This window comes from Ranitomeya imitator, chromosome 5 (assembly GCF_032444005.1).
Source record: "Ranitomeya imitator isolate aRanImi1 chromosome 5, aRanImi1.pri, whole genome shotgun sequence".
Classification (NCBI taxonomy): domain Eukaryota; kingdom Metazoa; phylum Chordata; class Amphibia; order Anura; family Dendrobatidae; genus Ranitomeya; species Ranitomeya imitator.
This window is the reverse complement of record NC_091286.1, coordinates 190,936,602-190,962,291: the sequence shown is the minus strand read 5'-3', so window position 1 is coordinate 190,962,291 and position 25,690 is coordinate 190,936,602. Positions and strand designations below refer to the sequence as shown.

Genomic DNA, 25,690 nt, shown 5'->3' with positions numbered 1-25,690 from the left:
GGAGGGTATACCATCTAGCTGCCATAACATCACCCCAGTGGACCCCTAAGTAGCGTCGGTCACCCTGACCGAATACCACAGGTGGCGTCATGAACACTATCCCTTTAAAGACCATCCCTCCAATTTACAATGGATGTTCCCCTAGGGCCACGGACCGGGTCAGCCACGTGACATCCCTGACGAGAACCGAAGGGCCCATCTCCGAGTAACCCCATTGCCCTAACGTGGGGGCGATCCACAAGCACTCAACGCAAAGTGCAGGATAAATGTGCTCCAAGCCTTACTGCGATCTTTGGGAGGCAGAATGAAAAAAATCAACAACAGGTGAATTATTGGTTTTATTTATTTTTTTACGACGTTCCTCCTGGAATAGAAGTGATTATATGACTTTATTCTTCGGGTTGGTGTGATTACAGCGATACCAGATTTATATCTGGTTTTTATGTTTGGCTGCTGTCACACACTAAAAGATGCTTTTTAGTGCAAAAAAATAGCTTTTGCATGGCCTCATTTTGAGAGCTATAATTTTTCCATATTTTGGCCCACAGGGTCATATGAGGGCTCATTTTTGGGGGGGACGAGTTGATTTTTTTATTGGTACCATTTTCGGGCACATTTTTTGATCGTTTTCTATTCCGATTTTTGGGAGGCAGAATGGACAAAAACCAGCAATTCACAATTTTTATTTTTTTTTGGGCGGGGGTTATGCTGTTCTGTGTGTGGTAAGATTGATAAGGCAGTTTTATTCTTCGGGTCAGTACGATTACAGCGATTCCTCATTTATATCTTTTTTTATGCTTTGTTTCTTTTACACAATAAAAACTATTTTATAGAAAAAATAATTATTTTTGCATTCTGAGAGCTATAACTTTTTTATTTTTCTGCTGATGGAGCTGTATGGCAGTTTCTTTTTTGTGGGACAAGACAACGTTTTCAGTGGTACCACTTTTTTTATATCCGCTTTTTATTGTGTTTTATTCCACTTTTTGTTCGGCGGTATGATGATAAAGCATTTTTTTGCCTTGTTTTTTATTTATTTTTATGGTGTTCACTGGTTATCTAGTGGGACAGTTTTATTGGTTGGGGTGTTGGGGACGCGGCTATACCAAATATGTGGACTTTTATTGTTTTTTTTTTTCATACAAATATTTATTTATAGATACAATATCTTTTGTTGTTATAAAAAATATTTTTACCCTTATTTAAAAAAATGTTTTCCTTTTTTTACTTTCTTACTTTATCCCACTATGGTACTATCATTTTTGTAGGCTGATCGCTTGTACAGCATGGGGATGCAGCAGCATACCCATACTATGCAAACTGTCAGCTCTGCATTGACAGGGAAAGTTGCTGATCATTTTTGATCGTTTTCTATTCCGATTTTTGGGAGGCAGAATGGACAAAAACCAGCAATTCACAATTTTTATTTTTTTTTGGGCGGGGGTTATGCTGTTCTGTGTGTGGTAAGATTGATAAGGCAGTTTTATTCTTCGGGTCAGTACGATTACAGCGATTCCTCATTTATATCTTTTTTTATGCTTTGTTTCTTTTACACAATAAAAACTATTTTATAGAAAAAATAATTATTTTTGCATTCTGAGAGCTATAACTTTTTTATTTTTCTGCTGATGGAGCTGTATGGCAGTTTCTTTTTTGTGGGACAAGACAACGTTTTCAGTGGTACCACTTTTTTTATATCCGCTTTTTATTGTGTTTTATTCCACTTTTTGTTCGGCGGTATGATGATAAAGCATTTTTTTGCCTTGTTTTTTATTTATTTTTATGGTGTTCACTGGTTATCTAGTGGGACAGTTTTATTGGTTGGGGTGTTGGGGACGCGGCTATACCAAATATGTGGACTTTTATTGTTTTTTTTTTTCATACAAATATTTATTTATAGATACAATATCTTTTGTTGTTATAAAAAATATTTTTACCCTTATTTAAAAAAATGTTTTCCTTTTTTTACTTTCTTACTTTATCCCACTATGGTACTATCATTTTTGTAGGCTGATCGCTTGTACAGCATGGGGATGCAGCAGCATACCCATACTATGCAAACTGTCAGCTCTGCATTGACAGGGAAAGTTGCTGATCATGCACTGTGCATGATCAGCAATTTTCTAGTTATGGGGACCCGGATGTCATCATGATGAGGACACCACTTCAGGGTGCGGAGTGTCTGATTCAAAGGCAGAAGTGGTGTCAGCCCTTTGCCAACTCCTGGAATGCTGCGATCGCATTAGATCACAGCATTTTGGGGATTAAAGTGCCGGGAGCAATGCGTGACCACTCCTGGCACTAAGTGCCAGGTTTCATCTGCCAGAATCAGCTGACATCCGGCAGCAATCGCCCGCGCACCACCCGTGTGCAATCAAAATAACATAATAATCCATCCCTGGTCAAATAGGCCCAGGGCACATGGACGGAATATTACGTCACATGTCAGAAAGAGGATAATGTATGTGGTTCTGTTCTGAGGAATGGAGCTCACTTCCGGCACCTACATCGCTTACTGGCCGCTGCGATCCGAACCTTTTTAGTGTTTCAGTTTCTGTGTTACAAATCCTTTTCTTCTCGATTATATTTGTTGTTTCAGTGTCATGTGAGTACAAATATGTCTGATATCTTTTTCAGTTCTTCACAGCTTCTCTGTTAGGACAAAGCATGCGACAGTAAATATAAGAAATTTCCTCCATTCTTAATACTGTCATGTTTCTGCTTTTTCAGAATTCCCATTTTGGCCTACTTTTGATTCAGTTAATGACGTTGGACTGGCATGGGATCCATACCTTTAATGAAATGGACGCTGAGGAATGGTGCCAGAAATGTTTTTTTTAAGTATTTTTAAATACTTTGTTACAGCATTAGCAATGTATTTGACACACAACTTTCCACTCGCTTGGGCTTGGCAACAGCCACTGTTATTTTTTGTCATCGAAGCGGGAACACTCCAACACACTATTATTTTACAATTTTACTTTACAAAGAGCGAGGCTAGCCTCAGAATTGGATCACTTCATGGGATTCTGGGCACGATTCTGGGACGAAGTATGGGTGGTGTTGTTAATATGTGAACCACTACCCATCAACCTTCCTATCCTGATAGTATCAGTTTGCTGATGTCATTGTTATTGTTATTGGTTATTTGGAATTAGAGCAATCCATGGTATTCTTGCTTTTTTAAATATTGATCTAAACCCTTGCTGACAGCCAATTTTGACCTTAATTACGAGGCAGAATTTTTAAAATCTGACCAATTCATGTGGCAATAACTATGGAATGCTTCAAAGTATCCCAGTGATTCTGTGAATGTTTTATTCATGACACTAGACATAACACTGACACTGACATAAACTAGAAGAAGAGGGGACGGGAAGAAAAACATTAGACTCGAACAAAGACGACCCAGGAAAACATACTCAGAAGGGAGGTAAGAACATTTCTAAAACAATCCACAGTGAGGAGATTGGAACAAAACAAAATCCTCTAAACTGCATGCTCGCAAACGCCAGAAGCCTGACAAACAAGATGGAAGAACTAGAAGCTGAAATATCTACAGGTAACTTTGACATAGTGGGAATAACCGAGACATGGTTAGATGAAAGCTATGACTGGGCAGTTAACTTACAGGGTTACAGTCTGTTTAGAAAGGATCGTAAAAATCGGAGAGGAGGAGGGGTTTGTCTCTATGTAAAGTCTTGTCTAAAATCCACTTTAAGGGAGGATATTAGCGAAGGGAATGAGGATGTCGAGTCAATATGGGTTGAAATTCATGGAGGGAAAAATGGTAACAAAATTCTCATTGGGGTCTGTTACAAACCCCCAAATATAACAGAAAGCATGGAAAGTCTACTTCTAAAGCAGATAGATGAAGCTGCAACCCATAATGAGGTCCTGGTTATGGGGGACTTTAACTACCCGGATATTAACTGGGAAACAGAAACCTGTGAAACCCATAAAGGCAACAGGTTTCTGCTAATAACCAAGAAAAATTATCTTTCACAATTGGTGCAGAATCCAACCAGAGGAGCAGCACTTTTAGACCTAATACTATCTAATAGACCTGACAGAATAACAAATCTGCAGGTGGTTGGGCATTTAGGAAATAGCGACCACAATATTGTGCAGTTTCACCTGTCTTTCACTAGGGGGACTTGTCAGGGAGTCACAAAAACATTGAACTTTAGGAAGGCAAAGTTTGAACAGCTTAGAGATGCCCTTAATCTGGTAGACTGGGACAATATCCTCAGAAATGAGAATACAGATAATAAATGGGAAATGTTTAAGAACATCCTAAATAGGCAGTGTAAGCGGTTTATACCTTGTGGGAATAAAAGGACTAGAAATAGGAAAAACCCAATGTGGCTAAACAAAGAAGTAAGACAGGCAATTAACAGTAAAAAGAAAGCATTTGCACTACTAAAGCAGGATGGCACCATTGAAGCTCTAAAAAACTATAGGGAGAAAAATATTTTATCTAAAAAACTAATTAAAGCTGCCAAAAAGGAAACAGAGAAGCACATTGCTAAGGAGAGTAAAACTAATCCCAAACTGTTCTTCAACTATATCAATAGTAAAAGAATAAAAACTGAAAATGTAGGCCCCTTAAAAAATAGTGAGGAAAGAATGGTTGTAGATGACGAGGAAAAAGCTAACATATTAAACACCTTCTTCTCCACGGTATTCACGGTGGAAAATGAAATGAAATCCCAAGAAACAATGAAAACCCTATATTAAGGGTCACCAATCTAACCCAAGAAGAGGTGCGAAACCGGCTAAATAAGATTAAAATAGATAAATCTCCGGGTCCGGATGGCATACACCCACGAGTACTAAGAGAACTAAGTAATGTAATAGATAAACCATTATTTCTTATTTTTAGTGACTCTATAGCGACAGGGTCTGTTCCGCAGGACTGGCGCATAGCAAATGTGGTGCCAATATTCAAAAAGGGCTCTAAAAGTGAACCTGGAAATTATAGGCCAGTAAGTCTAACCTCTATTGTTGGTAAAATATTTGAAGGGTTTCTGAGGGATGTTATTCTGGATTATCTCAATGAGAATAACTGTTTAACTCCATATCAGCATGGGTTTATGAGAAATCGCTCCTGTCAAACCAATCTAATCAGTTTTTATGAAGAGGTAAGCTATAGACTGGACCAAGGTGAGTCATTGGACGTGGTATATCTCGATTTTTCCAAAGCGTTTGATACCGTGCCGCACAAGAGGTTGGTACACAAAATGAGAATGCTTGGTATGGGGGAAAATGTGTGTAAATGGGTTAGTAACTGGCTTAGTGATAGAAAGCAGAGGGTGGTTATAAATGGTATAGTCTCTAACTGGGTCGCTGTGACCAGTGGGGTACCGCAGGAGTCAGTATTGGGACCTGTTCTCTTCAACATATTCATTAATGATCTGGTAGAAGGTTTACACAGTAAAATATCGATATTTGCAGATGATACAAAACTATGTAAAGCAGTTAATACAAGAGAAGATAGTATTCTGCTACAGATGGATCTGGATAAGTTGGAAACTTGGGCTGAAAGGTGGCAGATGAGGTTTAACAATGATAAATGTAAGGTTATACACATGGGAAGAGGGAATCAATATCACCATTACACACTGAACGGGAAACCACTGGGTAAATCTGACAGGGAGAAGGACTTGGGGATCCTAGTTAATGATAAACTTACCTGGAGCAGCCAGTGCCAGGCAGCAGCTGCCAAGGCAAACAGGATCATGGGGTGCATTAAAAGAGGTCTGGATACACATGATGAGAGCATTATACTGCCTCTGTACAAATCCCTAGTTAGACCGCACATGGAGTACTGTGTCCAGTTTTGGGCACCGGTGCTCAGGAAGGATATAATGGAACTAGAGAGAGTACAAAGGAGGGCAACAAAATTAATAAAGGGGATGGGAGAACTACAATACCCAGATAGATTAGCGAAATTAGGATTATTTAGTCTAGAAAAAAGACGACTGAGGGGCGATCTAATAACCATGTATAAGTATATAAGGGGACAATACAAATATCTCGCTGAGGATCTGTTTATACCAAGGAAGGTGACGGGCACAAGGGGGCATTCTTTGCGTGTGGAGGAGAGAAGGTTTTTCCACCAACATAGAAGAGGATTCTTTACTGTTAGGGCAGTGAGAATCTGGAATTGCTTGCCTGAGGAGGTGGTGATGGCGAACTCAGTCGAGGGGTTCAAGAGAGGCCTGGATGTCTTCCTGGAGCAGAACAATATTGTATCATACAATTATTAGGTTCTGTAGAAGGACGTAGATCTGGGTATTTATTATGATGGAATATAGGCTGAACTGGATGGACAAATGTCTTTTTTCGGCCTTACTAACTATGTTACTATGTTACTATGTTACTTTGTACTTTATGTTTGTGGAAATTTAGGTTGATTTTTTTTAGTTTGTTTGTGAAAGTATCAGCATTTTGACTAAATTCACAATTTAAAATCTTTACATTTTATGCTCTTAAAACAGTTAAAGTCATGCTGTACAAAATAATTAATAAATAACATTTCCTAGGTCTACTATACAGCAACATAAATTTACAAATTTCATTTTATTTTGTTAAAATGTTAGAAGGATTAAAAGTTGAGTAGCAATTTCTCATTTTTTTCAAGACATTTACAAAACATGTTTCTTTATGTACAGTACAGACCGAAAGTTTGGACACACTTTCTCATTTAAAGATTTTTCTGTATTTTCATGACTATGAAAATTGTACATTCACACTGAAGGCATCAAAACTATGAATTAACACATGTGGAATTATATACTTAACTTTTTGTGAAACAACTGAAATTATGTCTTATATTCTAGGTTCTTCAAAGTAGCCACCTTTTGCTTTGAGGATTGCTTTGCACACTCCTGGCATTCTCTTGATGAGCTTCAGGGAATGGTCTTCCAACAATCTTGAAGGAGTTCCCAGAGATGCTGAGCACTTGTTGGCCCTTTTGCCTTCACTCTGCGGTCCAACTCACCCAAAACCATCTTGATTGGGTTCAGATCTGGTGACTGTGGAGGCCAGGTCATCTGGCGTAGCAACCCATCACTCTCCTTCTTGGTCAAATAGCCCTTACACAGCCTGGAGGTGTGTTTGGGGTCATTGTCCTGTTGAAAAATAAATGATGGTCCAACTAAACACAAACCGGATGGAATAGCATGCCGCTGCAAGATGCTGTGGTAACCATGCTGGTTCAGTATGCCTTCAATTTTGAATAAATCACCAACAGTGTCACCATCAAAGCACCCCCACACCATCACACCTCCTCCTCTATGCTTCACGGTGGGAACCAGGCATGTAGAGTCCATCCGTTCACCTTTTCTGCATCGCAAAAAGACACGGTGGTTGGGACCAAAGATCTCAAATTTGAATTCATCAGACCAAAGCACAGATTTCCACTGGTCTAATGTCCATTCCTTGGGTTCTTTAGCCCACACAAGTCTCTTCTGCTTGTTGCCTGTCCTTAGCAGTGGTTTCCTAGCAGCTATTTTACCATGAAAGCCTGCTGCACAAAGTCTCCTCTTAACAGTTGTTGTAGAGATGTGTCTGCTGCTAGAACTCTGTGTGGCATTGACCTGGTCTCTAATCTGAGCTGCTGGTAACCTGCGATTTCTGAGGCTGGTGACTCGGATAAACTTATCCTCAGAAGCAGAGGTGATTCTTGGTCTTCCTTTCCTGGGGCGGTCCTCATGTGAGCCAGTTTCTATGTAGTACTTGATGGTTTTTTCAACTGCACTTGGGGACACTTTCAAAGTTTTACCAATTTTTCAGACTGACTGACCTTCATTTCTTAAAGTAATGATGACCTCTCGTTTTCTTTACCTAGCTGCTTTTTTCTTGCCATAATACAAATTCTAACAGTCTATTCAGTAGGACTATCAGCTGTGTATCCACCAGACTTCTGCACAACACAACTGATGGTCCCAACCCCATTTATAAGGCAAGAAATCCCACTTATTAAACCTGACAGGGCACACCTGTGAAGTGAAAACCATTTCTGGTGACTACCTCTTGAAGCTCATCAAGAGAATGCCAAGAGTGTGCAAAGCAGTCATCAAAGCAAAAGGTGGCTACTTTGAAGAACCTAGAATTTAAGACATATTTTCAGTTGTTTCACACTTTTTTGTTAAGTATATAATTCCACATATGTTAATTCATAGTTTTGATGCCTTCAGTGTGAATTTACAATTTTCATAGTCATGAAAATACAGAAAAATCTTTAAATGAGAAGGTGTGTCCAAACTTTTGCTCTGTACTGTATATAACAATGAACTGGGTAGATTGTTAAATTAACCCCTTAATGACTGCCAATATGCCTTTTAACGGTGGCAGTTAAGGGGCCTTATTGCTCAGTAGCACTTTTTAATGGCCCTGAGAAATAAGGGTATAGTGTCCCCCAGCGTCAGAAAATCTTCGGGTTCTCGGCTACGAGGGTAGCTGAGACCCCAGAGAACATGATTCGGGTTGGTTTTTACTGTCCCCAGCCTTGTGATCTCTGTTATTCACCAAATAACGGCTATCGCAAAAAGAAAAAAGTCTGATATACCACTCATTTCTCCAATATCAAATATAGACAAATTAATGGCACTCACCAGGCTAGTTTTTCAAACTTTATTGCAGCATCTTCTGCGTTAGAATGGGAACAGGGGTGCGTGAATGATGACAATCGTTTCACGCAAGTTTGCTTCAATGGGTCACACAAGCAAAGGGAAATGACAGGGGATTAAAAACCTGTGTGAAGTTAAGCTCCTCCCCCCAATTTCCCTATTACACAAGACAAAACAATGGGTGGACAAATGTCTTTTTTCGGCCTTACTAACTATGTTACTATAGAAGGACGTAGATCTGGGGATTTATTATGATGGAATATAGGCTGAACTGGATGGACAAATGTCTTTTTTCGGCCTTACTAACTATGTTACTATGTTGCTATGTTATAATACTCTTTTAAATGTCTGGTTATTTGAGAAATTCATTGTTTTGTCTTGTGTAATAGGGAAATTGGGGGGGAGAAGCTTACCTTCACAGAGGTTTTTAATCCCCTGTCATTTCCCTTTGCTTGTGTGACCCGTTGAAGCACACTTGCACGAAACGATCGTCGTCATTCACGCACCCCTGTTCCCATTCTCCCGCAGAAGATGCTGCAATAAAGTTTGAAAAACTAGCCTGGTGAGTGCCATTCCTTTGTTTATATTTGATATTGGAGGACTGTTGTGGCTCTGGATGAGCACCCAAAGGCTTCAGGTCGTCTGCCGGCTACGGCTCACATAGGGATATGGACGGCAGCACTGCAGGTGTTTAAGTGGTGCAGACTCTTTTGGTTCTTTTGATTGTAATGACCTGAGGTTAACATCCTCAATAATCAGAACCTCTCACTCCCGTCTCCAAGACTTTTCACGTGCTTTGCCAATTGTGTGGAATGCACTACCCAGGTTAATACGATTAATCCCCAATCCCCACAGTTTTAAGCGTGCCCAAAAAACGCATTTGTTCAGACTGGCCTGCCGCCTCAACGCATTAACCTAACTATCCCTGTGTGGCCTATTCAAAAAACTTAAACCATAATCAGGTTCCTCGCATCATGTTCTCATACACTTTATGCAGTTAATAGCCCTCTGTGTCTGTACTGTTACATACTTAGGCTGTTAACTGGTTCATGTAGCTTTACATGAATACCTGATCCTTACACTATGGCTGGTCGGAACAACAAAAGCAATTGTTACCATCCACCTCTCATGTCTCCCCTTTTTCCTCATAGTTTGTAAGCTTGCGAGCAGGGCCCTCATTCCTCTTGGTATCTATTTTCAACTGATTTTTGCTATGCTGTAATGTCTATTGTCTAAACGTATCAACTAAATACCCTGTTTTTTTTTCCATCTTTTGAATAGCACTTGCTTATTACTGTGATACAGAGTATTTTTGACCTCACTGTGCTCTTTGGTGTCTTCAAGTTTCTTGGTGTTGTGTGAACATGTTCCTACAGACTTGTTCAATGTGCAAGTAGCCCATGTGTTTCTGGTTCCATAATTGTTCTCTTGTTTCTACAAGACTGGGGAGTCCACCACTCCTTTGTGGGTCATTTGCACTAAAGCTGTTCCATCCTGCATGTTCTACATGGATATTTTCTCTCTGAACCCTGCTTATACAAGTACTATACAGATGATCAGGTTTTTAAATACATCAGATAGGGATTATATACATTAGTTAGGACTGCTCTATATGGGTATACCTTGACGATTGGTGGAGCAGCTTAGTATACATTTTTTGCAAAAAAAGTATCAACTAAATACCCTGTTTTTTTCTATCTTTTGACTAGCACTTGCTTATTAATGTGATTTATTTTTATAACAGAGTATTTTTGAACTCACTGTGCTATTTGGTGTCTTCAAATGTCTATTGTCTGTATAAATCCCCTTTATAATTTGTGAAGCGGTGTGGAATATGTTGGTGCAATAAAAATAAAATTATTATTATTATTCTTTCATGAGAATACCACTCATTTCTCTTTCCTCTGATATGATCTAGCATACCAGAGGAGAGAGAAATTGATCCCCTGAACTCCCCTGCCGGTACCTCTACCATACCCCCTCCAACTCCATCGCCCGGCCCTCCACATCATCTTCCCGGAAGAAAATGGTTGGCGCAAGCGTAGTGCGCCCGCAGAGATCTGCCAGCCGCTACTCGGAAATAATAGGAGATTTTTCCTATTGGTTCATTTTGATCACTGTATTAGACCCTATCACAGTGAACAAAATAAAAAAAATAGTAAATCAAACCCCCTTTTATCATCCTCTTAGGTAAAAATAATAAAATAAAAAATGTATTTTTTCAATTTTTCCATTAGGGTTAGGGTTGGGGCTAGGGTTAGGGTTGGGGTTGGGGCTAGAGTTGGGGTTAGAGCTTGGGTTAGAGCTGGGCTAGGGTTAAGGTTGGGGCTAGGGATTGAGCTAGGGTTTGGGTTGGGGCTAGGGTTAGAATTGGGCCAAGGTTAGGGTTGGGGCTAGGGTTAGGATTAGTGTTTGGGTTAGGGTTGTGTTGGGTTAGGGTTGTGTTGGGGTTAGGGTAGGGGTGACGGTTGTGGTGTTGGGTTAGGGTGGTGTTGAGGTTAGGGTTGTGTTTAGGGTTATGGTTAGGGTTGTGATTATGATTAGGGTTGGGATTAGGGTTAGGGGTGTGTTGGGGTTAGGGTTGGGGTTAGGGCTGTGTTAGGGTTGGAGTTATTTATGGGGGGATTTCCACTGTTTAGCTACATCAGGGGGTCTCCAAATTCGACATGGTACCCACCATTGATTCCAGTCAATTTTGCATTCAAAAAGTCAAACGGTGCTCCTTCCCTTCTGAGTCTTGCCATGCACCCAAACAGTGGGTTTCCCCCACATAGGGGTATTGGTGTACTCAGGAGAAATTGCACAACAAATTTTGTGGTCCATTTTCTCCTTTTACCCTTGTGAAAATAAAAAAGTTTGGGTCTAAAGTAAATTTTTTGTGAAAAAAGTAAAATGTTAATTTTTTCCTTCCACATTGCTTTAGTTCTCATGAAGCCCCTGAAGGGTTAATAAACTTCTTGAATGTGGTTTTGAGCACCTTGAGGGGTGCAGCTTTTAGAATAGTGTCACTTTTGGTATTTTCTCTCACATTGACCCCACAAACTCACCTAAAATGTGAGGTGGTCCCTAAAAAAATGGTTTTGTAAATTTTGTTGGAAAAATGAGAAATTGTTGGTCATCTTTTAACCCTTATACGTCCTAACAAAAAAATTGTTTCCAAAATTGTGCTGATGTAAAGTTGAAATGTTAGTTATTAACTATTGTGTGTGACAGGACTCTCTGATTTAAGGGTACAAAAATTAAAAGTTTGAAAATTGCAAAATTTTAAACATTTTTGCCAAATTTCCTTTCTTTTTATAAATAAACGTAAGTCATATCGAAGAAATTTTACCACTAACCTGAAGTACAATATGTCACAAAAAAACTATCTCGGGATCTATTGAAGTGTCCCAGAGCTATAACCTCATAAAGTGAGAGTGGTCAGAATTGTAAAAATTAGCTCTGTCATTAAGGTGAAAATTGGCTCGGTCACTAAGGGGATAATAAGGTGCTGCCTGTGTCTGTACATAGTGATTCAAGTATTCAAGTATATTGTTTCCAGTATTGCTTATATAAAAGAATGGTGGCCAGGCCCAGATTGGGCATCTGCCAAGGTGGGCAGATGCCCAATGGGCCGGCAGGTCTCCACCACAAAGTGGGCCGCCGTCCCTTTAAAACATCTGAGTGAAGGCCCTATGTGCACGCACACATCTGAGTTAAGGCCAAGTTAGAAACTTGAAAAGGCCGCCACCATAGGGCGCCTTTATCTTTCTATGTCTGACACTGGCATGCCTGTACTGGCATCACAGAACACTCACCAACTCCAGCAGGATCCTCTGGTCTTCACCGCCGACGCTGGACAGTGGACCCACCTCATCTCTTCATCCTCCACTCATCTCAGGGACCTGGGTGAGTATCAAGATGAAAACTTTTTTTATGTATATACAGCAGTTGCACCTACATAATGTATATAGACTGCTGTATATAAAATATATAAGTGATACTGCTGTGTATACATGTATAAGTCCTGTCTTGTATATATACACTGCATAGTACAACCTCTTCTGTCCTGTATATATACACTTCACAGTACCACTCCTCCGGTCCTGTATATATACACTGCACAGTACCACTCCTCCTGTCCTGTATATATACACTGCACAGTACTACTTGTCCTGTCATGTATATATACACTGCGCAGAATTTTTGCTTTCTTGGCCTTTTTTCAGAGAATATGAATGATAACACTAAAACTTTTTCTCCACTCATGGTTAGTGGTTGGGTGAAGCCATTTGTTGTCAAAATACTGTGCCTTCTCTTTTTAAATCATAATGACAACCCCAAACATCCAAATGACCTGGTAATTCATTTGGCGGTTTCTGTAAAATTACTGCAGGAGCCGACAGGATAGAAGACATGGTTTACATACAGTGAATAGATGAAGAATAGGTAGTTATGTGGATGTAAGCGACCATTACAATTAGTAGTGTGTGTGTGTGTGTGTGCAAATTAGGGGATATGTATGTAATTAATAAAAGATTATTTTACGGGAAAAAATTGCGTGGGCAGGTACGGACTGGGGCTGAAATTCAGCCCTTGCATTTGAAATCATACAGGCCCATTCTGTCCCCATCCCCAAGAACTAGATGGGATATATTACTAATATTACCCTGGATGGAGGAAAGCAAGATTTACTACAAGACCAATATTTATAATGATACCTGTGGCCTGCTGGGGTAAGTGACAAAGTCAGTGACTTTATGCTCCATCACAACTCTTAACACCGATTCTGTTACCAAGTAGCAGACGAGGCAGCCCACAACCAGATAGGCCCTTCTGGCATTTGCCAGAATTGCCAGATGGCCAGTCCGGCCCTGGCTCCAGCACAAGTTTCAAAACCAGCAGAGGGAAAGCCAGTGACTGGGAGCAGATGTTTATAACCTGGCAAGGGGGTAATACCCATGGAGCTTACCAGGCTATTAATATCAGCTCACAGCTGTATACTTAGCCTTTACTGGCTATTAAAATGGGGGAACCCCAAAAAAATGACGAGGGGTCCCACCTAATTAATAACCAGCAAAGGCTATTCTATTACTAGCCTAGGAAGTGGCCATGGATATTGCTCCCCCCGGCTAAAACATCAGCACTCAGCCACCCCAGAAAAGGTGCATGTCTAAGATGCGCCAATTCCGGCAGTTAGCCTTGCTCTTCCCACTTGACCTGTAGCGGTGGCAAGTGGGGTAATAGTTGTGGGGTTGAAGTCACCTTGTATTGTAAGTTGACATCAAGCCCACGGCTTAGTAATGGAGAGGTGTCAATAAGACACTTATCCATTACTAATCCTATAGTTGTTACATGTTAAATAAAGACACAACCAGAATAAAGTATTTTAATGAAATAAAACACTAAACACAGTTTTCCCATTTTACTATACACCTAATTCCTGGAACTCTCTCGATCCCCCCCTGGAAGAAGATGGCGGCAGAACACGTGTCAGGGTGAGAGGACGCCAAGAGAACTACTCTCCACATGTAATTACTTCTGTTTATGGCATTCGCCTTGCTTATACATGGATAAAGGGACACTGTCACCTGAATTTGGAGGGAACAATCTTCAGCCATGGAGGCGGGGGTTTTGGGTTTTTGATTCACCCTTTCCTTACCAAGCCATGTGCAGGCATGTACTACGGAGGACAGAGAATGAACTTCAATCCAATATTGCAGCCAGCATGCAGCCAGCGGGTAAGGAAAGGGTGAATAAAAAACCCCAAAACCCCGCCTCCATGGCTGAAGATTGTTCCCTCCAAATTCAGGTGACAGTGTCCCTTTAAGCCAACATCTTTGGAATGATAAGGGTTTTGAGTCAGCTGACTATTGTCTATATAGTCAGCTCTTGTTTTGCCATATTTGGGGGCACGGTACCTTGACTTTGATTTTGATTTCATCTGGTTCCATATAATCTTGCTAGTTACATTCGTGCTATTTAATCTTTGTTGATCCTGTGGTGCCACAACCTATTTTGGAGGGACTTATTTGCTAGCAGTTTTCATTATACCTATGTGTTGACTAACACCATAGATGTGTACCTATTATAGGTTATCATTGGATTAGTATTATAATGTAAACCCGGCACTCAACTTAATGTTGTGAGGAAGAACTTTAATTCAGTCCAGTGTTGTAGTACAGCAAAACATTTTGGTCACTATGGCCTTCATCAGTTACAGGCTATTGTACTGAGAGTTTCTTGCGGACACTTATGGTAGTAACCCGGATGTGTCAGCAGCAAATGAGTAATGGTAGAGATGGTAGTTTCGATCAATCTAGTAGGCTAATATGTATAATCAGGAAGGCGCGTATGTATCCACATGGGATACCGCGTCCCATGCGGATGCACACGCGCCTTCCTGATTATCCAACAGGAGATCCATAACAAGACATAAAACCCAGTCTTCTCATATAAGGTGTCTTTGGACTTCCTCTTCCAGGCACTTCTATATGATATCCTTTTACTTTAGTGCCCTGAACATTATCTATGCTTTTCCATACTTATTTCCAGCTTTTTCCTTATAGCCTCGTTCATGTCTCTACTTACGGATTTTGATTTAATGACCAGCTCCTTTCCTATAATGGTTTCCGTTGTAACCTCCTTCACCTTAGACACTGCTGGCGGATTTCTTTATTCCACCTATGACCTACAGTATGTATTTAATACTATTTATTGTATGTCGTATATTGATTCCTTTTATGCATCTTCTGACATTTGTTATTTTTTTGTTTCTCTTCATATGTTATACATTATAGTTATCACGAGTTCTGATGAAGGTCCGGATGTGAACCGAAAACGTTTAATGCTAATTCTGGATGCAATAAATGGAACATTTTGTTTTTGTCACTTTTCTCTCTGAGTGCCAAGTTTTTTCCACAAGACGTGATCTTTCAAGATGGACAATAAAACCTTGATTTATATGTGGACACTACCTGACAAAGGATATACATTAGCATTTGACTGTGCCTGATATCAGATAACCCTTCAATACCCCAATAAACCAAGCAATTTTTCAAATCTGACATGAGTCACTTTATGTGGTAATAACTCTAGAGCACTTCAACATATCTCACTGATTCTCAGATTGTTTTTTCATAACACATTGTACTTTATGTTAGTGGTAAATTTAGTTTGAAATGTTTTTGTTGTTTTTTATCTGAAATTTGATGAAAATGTAGAAAAAATTGAAGTTCTCAGATTGTCATACCCCACAAATTAGTTAATAATCAACATTTTCAATATATCTACTTTATATGAGCATCATTTTTCAAACATCATTCGTTTTTTGTTAGGATGTTAGAAGGGCTCAAATTTTCATATTTTTCAAGAAAATTTTTATACTTTTTATGTACCAAATCCAATCTACAAGTACAGTTAAGTTGCAAAACCAGTTCAATTCCAGCGTTTTGTTTTATTTTCCATGTTCATTATTTGGTACAACTGTTTTTCTTCAGTATGTACAGGTATTTATTATGCAAACTAGGGGGCAGGTCAGTGAGGGATCAGTGATCTGTCAGCAGTCTGCATTATGAATACCTAATCAGAGCACCACATGAAGACCCTTTCCCCCACTGGCCGCCCCAAAGCACGAGCATGTCATTAACACAAAACTGAAAATAATGATTAAGCAACAACCACAAGACAGATTTCATCAACCAAGTTATCATTTTATCAGTATTAATCATACTGTCTGTATGTTACTGTGTACAATCCTGCTGACAGGTTCCCTTTAAGAATATTTTTTTATCCAGAATGTTTTTTTCGTTGCCATATTCTGAGAGCTATGTCTTTTTTATTTAGTGCCAGACAGAGCTCATTGAAGGATTGTTTTCTTTTGCATGATGAGCTGATGTTTTTATTGGTACCATTCTTATATACATAATGATCACTTTTCATTCTCATTTTTTGGACATAGAATGAACAAAACCCTGTAATTGTGCTATTCTCTTATTCATTTTTTACGCCAGTCACTGTGTGGTAAAAGTGGTTAGACGGCTTTCGTCTTAAGTTAGTATGATTACAGTGATACCAAATTAATTTAGGTTTGTTATGCTACTTTTGCACATTAAAAACATATTTTACAAAATATATTTTGTTTTTTCATTACCATATTCTGAAAGTTATAACTTTTTAACTTTTTTTCTTTTTTACACTAAAACACACTATGAGATTTTTCTTATGGCAGGACCTAACAGGCCATCATACCTCACGACTCGCGTCGGGTCCTAAGAGATTTCAAGGGGGCACCCTCTCCCCTTATTAACCAACTAGATGCCACTGTTGCGATTAACAGTGGTATCTAGGGGGTTAAAAAGCCACCATCTGTGCTAGAACCTATCTTACTTGATTCAGCACTGAGTCTGTCATTATATACAGTTGACATCCACTGCATTTTTGCCCACCGGGGGTTCCTATTACTTAATCCTCAGGGCCATTTTACTATTTTTTTTTATTGTAAAAGCATTTACTGATTAGGTTAATGACTTTAATATTTTGAAAGAACAGTCTTTTACAGATAAGGCAATACTAAATATATTTAATTACTAAATTTATTTCACTTAGATGGGAGGAAAAGGAGTTCATTTGAATTTTCAGATTTTTTGAAATTTTTTAAAATATGATTGAAAACTTTTTTCTCACTTTATTTTTTAGGCTTTTCAAAGTACTTGAATTTGCAATCATTTGATTGCTTATACTATTTATTACAATACTACTGTACTACTGTATTGCAGCATATAGCGTATCCCAGTCTCCTATGAAGCTTAGCCTGTGACTGAGGTTCACAGAAGTACCAAGATGGCAGCAGGCCCTTGGCTGCTATGGTAATTCATCAGTGTCCCACAATCATGTCACGTGGAGCTGATTGAAGCCAGTGTGTATTCTATTTAAACGCCACTGGCATAGATTGACAGCAGAGTTTATATGGTTGACAGCGGCGGCCAGAACTCAGTTGTTAAACACAGATACCGGCCTTGTAATATAGCCAGTATCCACCACATGGGGAGAGGATTAATGTAGGATTAAACTTAAAAAGGAAATGTCAATATCACAATGAAGATGCTGGTGCTGCATTAAAAAGAGAAGCTTTTTGTTAACCCTTTAATGACCGGTGATACTTATTTTTTAACGGCACTGAGAAATAATGTTATAGCGCCCCCCAGCATCTGAAATTCTCCAGGTCTCGACTAATGGGGGTAGCTGAGACCCTGGAGAACATGATTCGGGTCAGTTTTTACTGAACCCAGTGTTGCGATCACCGTTATTAACGGAATAACGGCGACTGCAAAAAAAAGTCAGATTTCCCATTTAATTTCTCCTTTTATATGATCTAGCACATCAGAGGAGAGAGAAATGGGGTCCCTCGAGCCTGCCCTGTACCGCTAGTGTCCCTGGACCCTCCTGCATCCCCCAGTCCTGTCCCTCGGCCGTCGTCGTCTTCTTCCGGGAAGAAAATAACGGGTGCATGCACAGTGCACCCACCAAGATCTCCTGACTTGCACCCGGCTGGAATAGGATATTTCACCTATTAGTTCATTTTGACCACTGTGATAGGGTCTATCACAGTGATCAAAATAAAAGAATGGTAAAGCAAACCCCCCTTTATCACCACCCCTTAGGTAGAAATAATAAAATGTATTTTTTTCCATTAGGGTTACGGTTAAGGCTAGGGTTAAGGTTGGGGTTATAATTCGGGTTATAGCTAGGGTTATGGTTGGGGCTAGGGTTAAGGTTATGGTTTGGTGTTATAGTTGAGGTTTTGGCTCATATACAGTCAAATAAATAAGGCAGCACACTGCGGCGCTAAAACATGCACACATGAAACATGAAAATTGAACTGCATTACTGCACTGGAAATATGAAAAAATGAGAGCGTTTAGCGCATAAATTGGCCAATTCATGTGCACCTGGTAGCCACATTAGGGCATCTCTCGTATACCAGGTCCTACACTTTCCTTTCCTCGCTGAGAATAAACGTCTTCATCTGAATGGGTACATGTGAAACCTCTTCTGAGACTAAATTTCTCTCTCTCTGTGGGGTAATGGACCTGGTGGGATTAAAACACTTGTGGCTAAGAGGCGGAGTGCTCAGTCAGAAGGCTAGTGAATACAAATTTTAAAAAACTGACCGTCACATCCAATCATAGACTAAGTGTGAACAGGTGCTGAACCTAGAATCACCAACTCATATACTCTTAAATAAATAAAGCAGCACACTGCGGTGCCAAAACATGCAAACATGAAACATGAAAATTGAACTGCATTCTCAGTTTTTTCATATTTCTAGTGCAGTAATGCTGAAGCGTTCCAGAGATATTTTCAAAATTTTTGCCAAATTTCAATTTTTTTCATAAACAAATGCAAGTCATATCGTAGAAATTTTACCACTAATATGAAGTACAATATGTCACGGAAAAACTATCACAGAATCTGTTGAAGTGTTTCAGAGCTATAAACTGATAAAGTGACAGTGGTCAGAATTGTAAAAATTGGCACGGTCATTAAGTACCAAATTGGCTCTGTTATTAAGGGGTTAAATAAACCTTTCACATTGCTTCCTTGAAGTCTACCTGGATCATATTGCCATGCCTAGTATCCTCATTTTTAGATGACAGGATCCCTTTAAATGGAATGTGTCGCACAAGATGTCTTAAAAGGAAGCTTTTCTCAGAAAATGACCTATTTTTAAATCAGATTTTTGTTTTGCATCTATTTTTTTTAAATGATGGCAATGTTTTTTTTTTTTTTCATTTTATGATCTTTATTACAAAGATAAAGTTAATAATCTTGCAGTTCGCACACACTGACCACTGGGGCTTGTTTAATTTTGTATTTCCTGTCCTTTATGGAAGGTTTTAGGCTATGTGCACACGTTCAGGATTTCTTGCAGAAAGTTCCTGAGCAAAACTTGACATTTTCTGCAAGAAATCCGCATGCGGTTTTTGCGTGTTTTACCATGTTTTTGGTGCGTTTTTTTGCGGATTTTTCCAGAGGTTCCCAATGCAATAATATAGTGGGAAATCTGCAAAAAATCCGCAAAATTAATGAACATGTTTTTTACGGCAATGTGTTTTTTTTGCAGAAAAAAACGCATCATGGGCACAAAAATTGCGAAATGCATTCTAAATGATGGGATGCATAATGTATGCGTTTTTTATAGCCAAAAAACGCGAAAAAAAGTGAAAAATCGGCTACGTGTGCACACAGCCTTACAGTTAAAGCAGAATTACAATGACAGGTGATCCCTCTATGCACAACAGCAGTTAGAATCAACAATCAAAAGAGGTCACACTTGACCCTACACCCCCCTTCACAATGACTTTTGCACAGCCTCATTACAGACTTTAATTCAAAAGATAGGGTCAGGAACCATTGTGGGTATGAACTATGTATCTTTTTTGGTGGGAGGGTGGCCTTTTATTTATTTTATATTTTTGTTTTCTTTGTTATATAATTTTTATCTTTCATGTATTTATTTAACTATTTGTATTCATTTTAGAACATCTTTGCTTTCTACTATTCACAATATAATTATTTTTCATTGTAATTATTTATTTACAAGAAACACATGATCTGTGCATCCTGCATACACACACACAAGCATGTACACACGCATGCACACACGCATGCACACACAAACACACGCATGCACACATGCATGCACAGACAAGCATGCACACACACACACATGCGCGCGCACACACACTTTGTAAATGACTTTTATAGCTGCAGACAAAACATTTTAAGTGACTGGTGGCAAAATACAAGTTACTTCATCGATAAGTACTATACTACTTATTCTTGACATTATAAATAATTAAAATTGCAAAGTGCTTGAAACAACAAGCAGCTTTACATTACACAATACATTACACAAATCCTCTCAGCTCTCAAGAAGTCATAGATTTTTAATCATATTGTTTCCTGCTTATTGCCTATATTACTGGCCATCTCTGTAGCCTATCAGAGGTGTCCAACCTACAAGACAAGGAATGCAGTGCTCCCAGACACTTTCCTGTAGCTCTTACAGGGGCTGCTCTGAAGTGGGCTAGATTGTTGGCTCTGGCCAGCATCTGTTCAAATGCATTCGTCATATGCCACGGTGGCGATCCTATAGCATGTGTGCCAGAGGGGGCACAGGGAGCGCTCTCCCTGGGCACGCACGCGAGGCCTGTCACCGCACCACGCCGCTCACTTCCAATGTTCAAATGTATTTGCATCTTTTAGACTCTAATATATGTCCAACAGTGCTGCTTTGGGACTGGGGCGGAGGAGCACCTGTTAGCCCCCTGTCCGACGTGCAGCGTTGTGATGACATCATCACACTACTGACCTCATCACACTGCTGCCTGCGCCAGGGTCGCTGAGAAGCAGAGACACCGAGGGCAGGCACTGATAAGAGCTCCATGAGGACCTGAACTTTAAATCTATCATTGTGAAAGGAGGCACAGTTATCACAGAGGCAGTGTATGGGGATGGGGGCTGCTTTATTCAGAGGGACTGCGTGTGTGTGTATTTATATATATATATATATATATTTGTGTGTGTATATATTTTGTAGAGGGGCAGTGTGTGTGCGTATACACATATTTTGCAGGGGGGACTGCGTGTGTGTGTATGTGTGTGTGTGTGTATGCCTGTAAATATATTTTGCAGTGGGGCAGGGTGTGTGTGTATTTTTTGCAGAGGGGCAGTGTGTGTGTAAGTATGCGTGTAGATATATTGTGCAGAGGGGCAGTGTGTGTGTAAGTATGCGTGTAGATATATTGTGCAGAGGGGCAGTGTGTGTAAATTTTTTGCATTAGGGCAGTGTGTGTGTGTGTGTATTTTGAAACGGGGCAGTGTATGTATATGTTTTATAGAGGCGCAGTGTGTGTAAGGGCTCATACTCACTTGCGCGAAACTCGAATGAGTCTCGCATGTTAATACCTGACGCTGCTGCCGGCACTCAGATCGGAGCGTGCGGCCGCATAGCAATACATGCAGCCACACGCTCCGCTCCTCTGTGCCAGGTGCAGTGCCGGGTATTGCCATGGGAGACTCATCCGAGTACGAGCCCTAAGGGTGAGTATTTTGCATGTCTTCTGTGATGTCTGCTTCAGCCCCAGGTTCAATTGCCATGTTGGCACTTTGCAATAAATAAGTGGATTTTGGGTTGCTATTTTAGCATGCATGCTGTCAATCATCAAGGACTGACTGGCCCACTGTATTGCCAGAAGCCATGAGGCAGGAGAGTGGTGCTCTTGGGAAACAACACAACAATGTCGAGAACAGCATTTTAAACAATAGTTACACATTTAGTCGTAAAGCATGTAATATTTACAAAATAGTACGCATATTCTATGCAAATATATATTTCACAAGTGTACACACACACATACATTTATCATAGCTAATTGCATAAATCTCTCACCTTGAAGTACATTGAATAAACTGAAGGAAGGTGTTGGAACGCTTGAAGACTTTCTTAGGGCACCACTGTCATCTGCTATGTCTGGAATACCTCCTTTCCTGCTTTTATTCTGGGCCTTAATCAGTTCATTTGTCCAGTCTGCAGATTGGCTTAATTTCCTTTTTAGACCACTGTCCCTGTACTTTTTAATCAATCCATCACCTTTAGGAAAGAATTGTTGCCTGGAAGAACTATTCCAAGAAGTTTGTTCTCTGTTAGCATCTTGTGACTGACCACTGTCACTTTTGTTCCTGGTGGTAGAGACTCTGTCCTCAACACCTGGTGGCATTGTTATTATTGTGCTGTCCATTGTCTCTCCTTTTCCACATGAGTTACTCCTTTGTACATGGATAGTGGTAGAAGAATCCTTTGTGCACTTGAAAGACAAAGCCAATTCCCCACTTTCACATTGGGAAGAAGAGCCATTAATGCCACTTGTTATTATCTCAGAAATCAGGTGACTTTCTTCGGAGACACTTTTCTTTCCTTGTACTTGTACTCCCCCATTACTACTTGCTGTATCTTCCTTCTCAGATGTTAGAACCTGAGGAAAGATTTTGTCTTTAGTAGTTGTCAGCTGATCACCTGCATCCCAAAATAATGTGTGAGAACTTGACAGGGGGCCATGGAGAACCGATGACAGATGATCTGTTTCCTGAGATTCCTCTTGAGAGAGCTGCATTTTGATTGCCATCTGGATATCAAAGAGTAGATCATCTTGTTCTGTGGCTGAGTGGTAGCTGTATATATCTGTGTCAGACCCTGAACTGGTCTTTTGTCCTTCCTGGATCCCATTGCTGGCAGCTGCTACCAGGGATTTGTTGACATGGAAGTGGTCAGCATCAGTGTCAGAGAGGCCTCCTTCATCTGCTGATATGCTTAGATCTGGAGTTTTAGTAGTAACTGAGAGGGTGCTGTCCAGTTCCTCTGTGTGAGGGGGCTGCTCATCCAAGGCATCATCACTGGATCCACATGTGCCATCCTTAGGTCTGGATAGAGTCTTTCTGATTCTTAAATTGGAAAACACAGAAGATCTGGATTCAGATTTGCTTTTTTTCTTGCTGTGCGATTCATTGCATTTCCCATGGCCTTTTCTGCCTCCTCTCTTGACATTCTCTCCATCCTCAGGCCTAGATTCAGCTCTGTCGCCATGAGCTCTCTTATGCTTGCCATCCTGATTCCCCATTTCTCAAGCCCTGATCTTTTCTAACAAATGAAACATTCCCTGCTTGCAGGAAGGATGCTAAATGGAAAAGAACGGAGAGCAAGGGATGCTTTGTCTGCAGTATATTCGCTGCCTGCTGCCTTTGTGCAGAATGAGCTGCTCTGCAGAGACATGCTCAGTGCACAGCTGCACATTGCTGACAACTCCCACCCAAAGCTGCTCCTGATCAAACTGCTCCCTGGGGTGGTAAACAATCGTGACGTCATCAGTGGATGAATTGAACGAGATTATTGTACACCAGTCCGTATCGTACGAAACATTAATATTCTGAAGCTGATTAGTGTCACTTAGTGTATCTGCATGTCCCCAAAATATCCAGTATTGTGTCACATAATCTCCAATGGTCAATACAGAGGTTTCGGGAAAAGGGTGCACCTGCCTGGAGTATATGACTAGAGTCAGTTCTAGGATCTGCAAAACCCTGGAAAATATCCGTATTAGATTTGACAATGTGTTATTGTCACTGCTCTCTTTCTGGTTGTATATACTGTATGTGAGGTGAATATGTGGATAATGGATGGTCCCCGTGACAGGTCATACTTAGCATGCTAACATAGCTCTGCACAGGGCAATAAAGAAACATCTAGTGCAGGGGTGTCAAACTGCATTCCTTGAGGGCCACAAACCATGCGTGTTTTCAAGATTTCCTTAGCATTGCACAAGGTGCTGCAATCATTATGTGTGTAGGTGATTAAATTATCACCTGTGCAGTACAAGGAAATCCTGAAAACATGACCTGTTTGCAGCCCTTGAGGAATGCAGTTTGACACCCCTGATCTAGAGTTCAGGGGGTCGCCAGGGGAGGCAATAAAAAGCACTAAGGAGAAGAAACTACTATGGGACTCCTGATAGGAGAGTCTGTAGGGAGAGGTGAGAGACTGCTGAGAGCCTATAAGAGGTTGTCTGGTCACAAGAAATTGATGACCTATCCATTTGATATCAATATCGGACCTGTGGGGATCATTCTCATCGATCTACAGTTATTTGCATCAGCGCATGCTGGATGCAAACATTTTGAAAAAAGCAGCAAAGTGCAGCTCCATTCAATTTGTCACGGTTGTTGCCAGGTACTGCAGAATAGGATCTGTTCTGCAGCACCTGGCAGTGGCTCTATAAAATGAATGGAGCTGCACTTTGCTGCTCTGTTCAATATGTTAACATTCAAAATCTATCTCAGATTATGTGCACACGATGCAGATTTAGTGCAGTTCTGCAGCGTTTTTTTCTGCAGCAGAAACGCTGCAGAACTGCACTGTGAGTGACAATTCAATGAAAATCAATAGAAAAAAAGAAAAGCTGTGCACATGGTGCAGAAAAATCCGTGCAGAAACGCTGCAGATTTCAAAGAAGTGCATGTCACTTCTTTTGTGCAGTTCTGCAGCGTTTCTGCACCCATAGGCTCCCATTTTGTGGGTCAAATCCGCATAAAAACTGCAGATGTAATAACCATCTGCAGATTTTATGCGGATTTGGGTGTCAAAACCGCAGCAGACGGAAGTGACGTCAGTGATGTGGAGGAAGTGTGTGGGCGGAGTGTAGTGAAAATGGAGTCCCCCCGTGCTCTTGTCCGCTCACCCCCGTGCTCCAATCACCCCCCCGTGATCCGATCCACCCCCCCCCCCCCCGTGCTCCGATCCACCCCCCGGTGCCCGATCACCCCCCCCCACACGCTCCGATCCACCACCCCCCGCGCTCCGATCCACCCCCCCGCGCTCCGATCCACCCCCCCGTGCTCCGCTCCCCCCCTCCGTGCCCCCCCCACCTCATCATGCTTACCGTTCCTTCCTCCCAGGGTCCGTCCGTCTTCTCCCTGGGCGCCGCCATCTTCCAAAATGGCGGGCGCATACGCAGTGCGCCCGCCGAATCTGCCGGCCGGCAGATTCGTTCCAAGGTGCATTTTGATCACTGAGATATAAACTATCTCAGTGATCAAAATAAAAAAATTGTAAATGACCCCCCCCCCCTTTGTCACCCCCATAGGTAGGAACAATAAAAAAAAATAAAGAATTTTTTTTTTTTCCCCCACTAGGGTTAGGGTTAGGGCTAGGGTTAGGGTTAGGGCTAGGGTTATGGCTAGGGTTAGGGTTAGGGCTAGGGTTAGGGGTAGGGTTAGGGTTAGGGCTAGGGTTATGGCTAGGGTTAGGGCTAGGGTTATGGCTAGGGTTAGGGCTAGGGTTAGGGCTAGGGTTAGGGCTAGGGTTAGGGCTAGGGTTAGGGGTAGGGTTATGGCTAGGGTTAGGGCTAGGGTTATGGCTAGGCTAGGCTTTTAGCTTTAAAAAACGCTTACAAAACTGCATGAAAAAACGCACTTCAAATCTGCACCAAAAACTGCACTGAAAAAACGCATAAAAAACG

The 25,690-nt window shown here is 40.8% G+C and overlaps 1 protein-coding gene across 2 annotated transcripts in view; it reads right to left on the bottom strand.

Moving 5' to 3' along the window:
• FMN2 (formin 2) overlaps positions 1-23,479 on the bottom strand; it is a 528,461-nt gene extending 504,982 nt beyond the window's left edge. For both annotated transcript variants that reach the window (XM_069769445.1, XM_069769446.1), the window contains exon 1: positions 22,072-23,479. In XM_069769445.1, the coding sequence (XP_069625546.1) occupies positions 22,072-23,296 (1,225 nt within the window). In that variant the 5' untranslated portion in view covers positions 23,297-23,479. The remainder of the gene's footprint in view (positions 1-22,071) is intronic.
• Between the last annotated feature and the right edge of the window lie 2,211 nt (positions 23,480-25,690).